The sequence below is a fragment of the Drosophila tropicalis genome, unplaced genomic scaffold (genome assembly GCF_018151085.1).
Source record: "Drosophila tropicalis isolate 14030-0801.00 unplaced genomic scaffold, ASM1815108v1 contig_603, whole genome shotgun sequence".
Lineage (NCBI taxonomy): Eukaryota > Metazoa > Arthropoda > Insecta > Diptera > Drosophilidae > Drosophila > Drosophila tropicalis.
In genome coordinates, this window is record NW_027173082.1 from 7489 (window position 1) to 16323 (window position 8835).

Consider the following 8835-nt stretch of genomic DNA (forward strand, 5'->3'; position numbering starts at 1 on the left):
CTTAAGTCCTATTGAACATCTGGGGGGATTTTCTGGAGCGTAGGATTCGCCAGGTAACCATTTCATCTAAAGATATGTTAAAAACCGTCATAATGGAGGAGTGGCTTCAAATATCGCCAAGCGTAACCGAGAAACTGGTTATATCAATGTTGAAACTATTAAAAGGAAGGGTTGCCACCTCCTATTAGTTTTTTTGTTTATTCATTCATTAAGTGCCTTTTTTGTTGCATTGTTTAGATTGTTCGCATACTTTTTCTGATTCCTTGATTTTTTAGTTTTTTAACTGTATTAAAATAACTATAATTAATGTGCTTATCGTTAAAAAAATAATTTTCAAAATATCCAAATTACAAGTATTAATTTTTTTTGATTTAAAGTTTTGCATTCACCTTGTCCGCATGGTTTCACTGGCAAGTGTATAAAACTTTTCGACTTCTGTCTATTTTTATACCCTTGCAAAAAGGGTATATTAATTTTGGTCAGAAGTGTGCAACGCATAGAAAGAAGCATCTCCGACCATACAAAGTATATATATTCTTGATCAGCAGGACGAGACGAGTTCAAATAGCCATGTCCGTCCGTCATTCCGTCCGTCTGGATCAACGCAGCAAAAGGAGAAACAAACCAAATGAACTTCTTGCAGTTTTTTAATCACTGCACTATGGGCGATTAGTTGATTTTGGCGCTATAAAGTCCACACATAGAGCTAGGCGCTTAATTTTTTTTTTAAGTGTTACTAATATTTTAGTTTGATTTCGGATTTTTTTTTTTAGTCAATTTGACCACGCCTTTATTTTCCGCCCCTTTATAACCCCGGCACCTGTACAAAAATTTCAATTTTTATTATAAAGCAAAGCATAAAAATAGAAAAATAATATTTTACCATGTTTTAACAATATTCCAAACATAAAAAATCAAAAAGTTTCTAATCTTCTTCATCCAAAACAAAAGAATTCTCATGTTTGTCATCGCTTTCGTTGTCTGATTCGGTGTCTTTATCATTTCCAAAATTGTATAAACTCAGCTCTGATGTTGGATACTCTAAAAGGTTTATAACTTCTATTGGAACCGGTTTCTTTTTAAATTTTACAGCCTGTTACTTATATAGTAGCTTGATATTAATGGATCAGATGAGTCCATGGCTCTATTAAAAACGTCACCATATTACTTAATCTAGAATTTTTTTCTGGCATGAGAACGTCGGTCCATTTTATAATGCTTGTTACAAGCTTCTGATGCATTTTCACCCAAACATCCAACTGGAACTATACACAAATTTATAATGTCTGCTCCGTGAACTTATATTTTATGTACAGTTGGAGACATTGGGTACCACGGATATGTTTTCATATATAGCTTAAAAGTGTCTTTACAAAATTGTCGGTACTTTTTTGGGCTGATCGAGAATTCACACGATATTGCTATTAATATATAGTAAAAATTATTCAAAATGACCTCATCAAACAATGTTATGGATGCAAACAGTTTTGTATTTCCAAAGATTCGTCTCGCCGTGTTACCATCATTGCTGTTACCACTTCCGTTCTGTTTTGGTATGCTAATATGCAAACCCATTACCTTCCATACTGTTTTCTGAATTTCCTTCTTTCTTATCATCATTTTATTTTTATCATTTTGTTCAGTCATTACATTTCGCATATTTATTTCCATACATTTTGCAAACCATTCTGTGTAAATTGACTTGAATCGCTCAAGATTTCGATTGTATTTGCGCAAGTATCGTTTTATATAATATTCAAAATTAGTCCATTTTGCCTTAATTTGATGTATGTTTGATTTGTTCAAATTATCTTCATTTTTTTCTTCCATTATGTACGCTACGACAGCATCAGCATTGCGATTGTTGTTGTTCCAAATATCAACAAGCGTGTTGTTGTTGAACGTAAAGGAAACTTCAAGTGCAATTTTTTTTAAAAGGAACAAAAATGAGCAAAAAAAATGATTACTACAATAAACTAGACTCATTCGTTAGTAACTTATATATATATATAATACTCCACGGAACACAATTAAAATTGTTAGATTTTTGCTAAAAATACAATCAACAATAACACTGGACATTAAAAACACCACGAACATTTATACACATTTAGCGTAAATAAAATATCCTAAATACCTTAAGCTTTGCTATCCATATTACACTTATTTATTTAAACGAAACCAATAATAATTTAAGCACTTTCAACAGCATGAAATTTTTAGCGCCAATTTATATAATTGCGAGCTTCAACAGATCTGCTGGTTTGAAGGGCTGGCACAAAAAGAGAGTTGCCACCCGATAAAAAAAAAATTGTTTTTCAGCTAACTGAAGTGTTTACTATTAATAAAAAATAACATTTTCTTAATATTTCACCATAAATTTGATGACTTTTTGCCGCCCATTATGAAAAATCGCCCATAGTGCACCGGAGAAATCACAGAACCCGGTGGCATCGAGTCAAACAAAGATGTTAAAAAATCCTTAAGTAAAGCAATTAACGGAATACAACGTATTGTCAGAAAAGCAACAAACTGAAGGGCCAAGTAAAAAAAATAGAAAATTTATGTAGTCTGCTATTTGCAGTACCCACGACGTGGACCAATCCATGAGATCACGGCCAAAAGATTTGGAATGGAACAAAAGAAAAGATTGTTCAACTGCCGCTGGATCACAATGGCAATATTCCAACATCTGCATGAATGCATCCAAAAGGGCACAACCGGAAAAAGTCCTACATCATGCGAAGACGGCCCTTTTTTGGAGGATAGGAAAATATATGATTCTAGTCACTTTAGGAAATTATATGTTTAAGAAACATAATTTTTTAGCAAAATACACTCATAAAGGTCGCCAAAAAAAAAAAATAAAATAAATCGCTCAAAGCTACAAAAAGTGATTAAAAATCAACAAGAAACTAAGTTTTCGTTTTACTGTATCAGAGAAAAGGACTTCCTTCCCTTTATTAGTGGAGAACAAAATTTCGTATTCTGTCCGGTAGTATTAACATAAACGAAAGTAATAGAAAAATCTCCTACAATTTAAATGTATCTCCTTTTGTCCAAGGAAAATTCATTTTAAATCGTCGCATCGTTCAAATGCAAACGGAGAAAACTGCTCGTTGATTGAGCGCGATTAACAATTTTTAAGGAACAATGCAAAACGATTGCTCTCTCTGAAGAACAGTTATTCTGCGACTGCACGAACCGGTCAACAGTTATCTTCGAGCTATGTTTACGCATAATTTAATATTTTTAATGAGCATTAACAGCCAAATCGGAATAAACATATTCAAGACACTTCAGTATTAAGATTCTTTTTTCATTGAAACAAAATATGACAAATGTGAAATGATATTAAAATAATAATCAAATTTATTTTTGGAGTCATTTTAATTTTATTTGGCATGTGATGCGAACGGTTTCATGTCAGCTAATGTCGGAGAATTGCCTCTTGAGCGTGCCATTTATACATTGTATCTGAGGCCGAAGCCTACTTTGTTGTTCCTATGCGTGACATGTGGTGACAGGTGTGTCGCTTGCAACACTGGTATCCACAGTTTTACTTTTCAACACTGACGATAACCCGATTACTGGTGTTGCATGATGACCAACCGATAGAAAAATTTTAAATTTACCAAAACTAAAAGTAAACGTTTAACAATAAGAAGCTTTTTATCCGTTAAATGTGCGTAGTATTTGCAAATGTATTCTCTTTTCTGGCAATATCCTTATATTTAATTAACATATATGCAATATTATTTCTTTAAAGTAGGTTATAATACAATAAATAAAAAAAAAAGTTTCCGACTTCGTGTTTGTTGCAACACACACACAAATGCAAAACCAAATTTATGATTGTATGCGTGCCTACCCCTGATTTACAGTGTATGTGAGACGGCAGCGTCCAGGAATGGGCCGTGCCACTGCGTTAGAGAAACAAGCATAAAAACGGGTACCATAAATCGGTGATGAAAAGAATACGATTAGAGAAGAGATTAACTTATTGAGAAAATGAATTTGAGAAGTGATATGAAAAAACTTACAGTAGAAATTTTGAAGATTAAGGAAGATAATATATAAATGACAGCACTTGCGTACTGATGTCAGTCCTGATATACCCCTGTATACTGGCCTGTATGGGGTATTCGAACAACAAAACCAAACTTGTATCAAGTTTTGCTTTGGAATTTTTTTTTGTGTTTATTTGCCGATAATCAGAAAAGGTAAAAAAGACGGCAAAACCAGCCCCAGCTCCAGCGGCCTTTGCCGAGAGCTGAACAGATCCACAACCGCGACAACATCGAGATCCCCCCTTCCACCACACCCATGCGCAGATTCCCATCCATCCGATCGATCGCGTTGACGCTGTAAGAGATTCAGTTACTACGCGAGGCTGGCGTCGCTCACTTGTACGAAAGGTGACGCATTCCGTCGAAGCATCTTTTGGCTATTTTTGTGATTAATTTCAATTCGTTTATTCCCATCGTTTGTGTGCTGCGGGGGCAGGAGAATTAGTTTGACAAGAACAACGACAAAGAGTTTCAGTTCTTCAGGGGAAATTGTATTGTTTTGAAATGGAAAACGGATTCACTGCATTCCGGAATTGGGTCAAGTGCATAGTTTTTGTAACAAAGTGACCCAAATAATTGTGAAACTTGAAGTTCAGTGTGAAAAATCAGAGAAAAAGTCTAACCAAAGAAACATATGCAAAATACAAGTTACAACAGCTTCGACTCCGGTTTGAGAAGCACTGGAAATTCGAATCAATCAAGTTCACCGTTTATGAAACTATTTGAGGGAATAAAAATGGAAATTTCACAAAATTTATCGTTTGCGCTAACTTTTCCTTTAAAGCTGAAAAAAATCTAAATTGTTAATTTATCCATTGTTTATTGCGGACAAAACGGCGGGAAATGGAGTTTAAAGAAGTTTAGCCTACACACAGTTTGACAGCTAGAGGAGCTGGCGCCACTGGACTTACGTAAAATTGCCTAAGTAGATAAAAATATATTGTTATCTACATAGAAGAACTGATACTTTTCTTGAAACAGCAGCTACATGAGCGTAGTTAGGAAGTGTTAAGAGGACTTTTGACCAACTCTCAAGTATATTTCATTTTGTTTTAAATAAGCAGACACATAAATACTATAAAAAGGGTTTTTAATTCTGATATTTAGTTTGTTTAATTCATTGACAGATTTATATATTATCTCAAGTGTAAGGTTTTAAATCTTCCAAAGCTGTTGTTTTCTATTTCACTCCGTATAAAAGTTGATTTCATCATTTAAATTAATTTTTCGTTTAAATTATAATTTTCGATTATATAGTCTTCAATTTAAAATAAAAGGGGCCACACTACGCCAGTGGATAAACAAAAATGAGTCAGTCAACGGTTTCTTGTCTGCCCGTCAACACAGCGAAAATGTCGAAAGCAAAGAAGGTCTTGGATGAAGCTCGGGAAACACAAAACCGGGAATTGGACCTGGTCGACAAGGGTCTGGTGTCGTTCGAGGAGCTTCCAGGATTGTGTAAGTATTAAAACCAATTGTTGATTCAATTAAAACTGAAACAAAACGCCAATAGTCCTCACTCCCACGCATTTGCAACCTCGCCCAGCTGCAGCTGCCACAAAAGTTCCTTAATCATAGGGAATCGTTAGTGAAACGAACGCTTTAATAGAGATTTTTAAAAATAATTGAACAAAATTTCAGTGAATTAAAAAATATTTTGTTTATTTTTTGCGATGACGCCAACCACCATTTGTTGGTCATAAAGGGGTTGTGCGGGGGTTAAACAAAAGTGCAGGAAGAAGAAGAATTAACATTGCAAGACAAAATTGTAATAAGTAGAATACTAACAAGTTCGTTGATTCTTTTATTAATTTGTGTTTTTACATTCTGTAACTTTGTTTGTTTGTTTTAAATTAACACTAAAGAATTTTATCAGCAACAACAAGACGATTTCTGTTCATATAGTTATCTCGCTTACTCCAATAGCAATTCAGCCTGTTGCGTGGACCAGCAGCTGTTTACGTTTGAACCCTGTAGGAAATTGGATTCTGTTTAAATTCATGCAACATTTAAAGGGAAACATTGTTTTAAACGGCTCATTCTTACAGCTTCTTTTTTTTAAACTTTTTAGACAGGAAGAATTTATTGTATTGAAACAATGTTTTAGTATCATATTAGATGCATATGTTTGTATTTTCAACAACTTTCTTAAATTCAGTTTTACTCAGTTTCTTAACATTTCATCTAGAAACCAAGGATATTCAAATTGTAATAGATCGATAATTACCGAAAACCAATTTGAGAACAAAATTGAATACTTAATGCGATTTCAGTAGGAACAAATATCTATTTGTTGTATTATCTGAATAAAAACAATATACTCTTCAATCTACTAGTTGCTAATATAACATTCAAACTTTAATATCAATTTGCTGGACTAATACTTTAGAAAGGGTATGCTCTTTCAGGCGTCCTTCATTGAAAGAAGTCTTTGAAATCTCATTAACAAAGACGACCTGAGAGATATTCCGTTTTTTATGTTAGCTTTCTGTAGGACTTTCTAGAAAGGATAGTGCCAATCAATGTTACTCAATTACGTTTGATGCTAGTCAGAATTCTTTTAGCCACATTTATTAAAATGGACTGGACGAGATCACTGTAAATATGCAGAGGGATGAGGAGTGGTTTAAGGATATTTTATTTGCATCTCGACATCTATTAAGACAAAGAATATCATTCTTATCATTCTCTTACATAATCATTTTAAATACTCAACAATTTAATATTATTATCTATATCTATTTGGTTATTTCAGTCAACATGTCCAATATAACGCGGCTCACATTGTCGCACAACAAGATCAGTCTGATCAATCCGGCAATTGCGAATCTGTTGAATCTGGAAATATTGAATCTCTCGAATAATCAGTTGACCGAGTTGCCAGTGTCACTCTCATCCATGCCAAAGTTACGTATTCTGAATGTGTCCATCAACAAGTTGGGCAACTTGCCGCGAGGTTTTGGTGCATTTCCCGTTCTCGAGGTGCTCGATTTGTCCTACAACAACTTGAATGAACAAGTGCTGCCTGGCAATTTCTTCGGCATGGAGACACTCCGTGCCTTGTACCTGGGCGACAATGACTTTGAGTACATACCAAAAGAACTGGGCCAACTGAAAAACTTGCAAATCCTCGGTCTTCGGGACAATGATCTGCTTGAGTTGCCACGAGAAGTCGGTGAACTGCAGCGCCTACGTGAATTGCACATCCAAAACAATCGCCTCCAGGTCCTGCCCCCAGAGGTTGCCCAGTTGGATTTGCTGAGCAACAAATCGGTAATGAAAATGGAAGAAAACCCCTGGGTGAATCCCATTGCTGAGCAGTATCTGTTGGGAATCAGCCATGTGATTGAGTACCTCAAGACGGAGACCTACAAAATGTAAGTGAACCTCATCTTTCCAATGAGAAAACCGACCTTGACCCTTGCTTTGTTTTATTCCTTAGCATTTACAATCGCCATATACAAGGAGGACGCAGTGGCCCACCCCCGCCCAAGGCTGATAAGAGCAAGAAGGCATCCAGAATACGTGCTTAGTTGGGAGCTAGTTGTCCTTCAAAGGACGAGAGCGAGTCTCGACTTCTCGCAACTCATTTGTGTGTTCGTCATTGTTAACCAAAAAATGTTTTTGTATACTAATTTTTAAGTATCTGTAACTTAACGTCGTAACTTTTGTTGTAAAGTGCCTTGAGAATTGCTAACAAATGTGAATAAAGTATGTTAAATTTTTAACCCTTAAAACAAAAGTCGATGCCTCTTCGGGAGAACATATTGACCTAAACAAAAGATCCAAAGATTATATTGTATCAATAAGCCGTAGGAATCGAGGAACTTGGCATCAAAATGCGCCCATTCGAATTGACAGAAAAATGGAATTCGGTTTGAGAACTGTTTATTATGTTGCAAGTTCTGCGATCAGAAAACTGATTATCAATAAAATAAGTAGTTCCTAACTAATCCAATAATTTGTCTGGACGTAATAATAGATTGTAGATTTCGTTAAATAAATCGGCTTAGTTGATTTTGACTTAGGTAGACCATTTATAGAAACAAATGCATTGATGTACATATAAAAAATTCTGTTCCCATGCTTTCTACAAGCATATGAGGGCCCCGCCAACTCTGGACCGTTGGAAAAACGTTTACATGCCTCACTGGGCTATTTTTCTTCCGATTTTGATTTAATCTGGTACGTTGCTGGATACTAATATTAAGTAAAAACAAAAATTTAAAACAATCTTGATCACTTTAAATACTATACGAGTCTGTACACCAAATTTGGTGGCTCCAGCTTTTATAGTCTGACAGATCTAGATGTTTTTACGGACGCACATGGCTGGATCGACTCGGGTTGGTCAAAAAAGCTGCATACTGCCTGTTTTTGCGGCTTTACTATACTTCTTTTTTATATTTTCAATAAGATATTTCTCAATAAAGTAGCCTTTTCGATGAAAAGTTAGTCCAAAGAATTGTCAAATTAAACACTTAGGTAAATAGAGTCTTAAATACGAAGATTCATTCATATATTCCAAGATTCACCAACTCGATTAGGCACGCAGATCAAGAATATATATACATATATGGTAGTCTTGCTGGGTTAGGTCTAAGTCTAAGATGAACTGGGAGAAACAATCGAGAAAAATTGTTTGTGAACTTTGCAAATAAATTACCATCTCTAAGTTAATGTAAAAAGCGGTAAATTAGGAGGACTTTTTGAAATTTTTTTTTGTTTATTTATATGTATTTGCGATCTATGGCAGGTCAAGAGG

The 8835-nt window shown here is 34.9% G+C and overlaps 1 protein-coding gene across 1 annotated transcript; it reads left to right on the forward strand.

Annotated features, from left to right (window-relative positions):
- The first annotated feature begins 5292 nt into the window (after positions 1-5292).
- Positions 5293-7812, forward strand: ics (ras suppressor protein 1). The gene is made up of 3 exons (XM_068292188.1): positions 5293-5528; positions 6826-7447; positions 7513-7812. Exons 1-3 carry the CDS (start codon positions 5378-5380, stop codon positions 7601-7603), a joined length of 864 nt encoding a protein of 287 aa, XP_068148289.1. The 5' UTR covers positions 5293-5377; the 3' UTR covers positions 7604-7812.
- The last annotated feature ends 1023 nt before the right edge of the window (positions 7813-8835 follow it).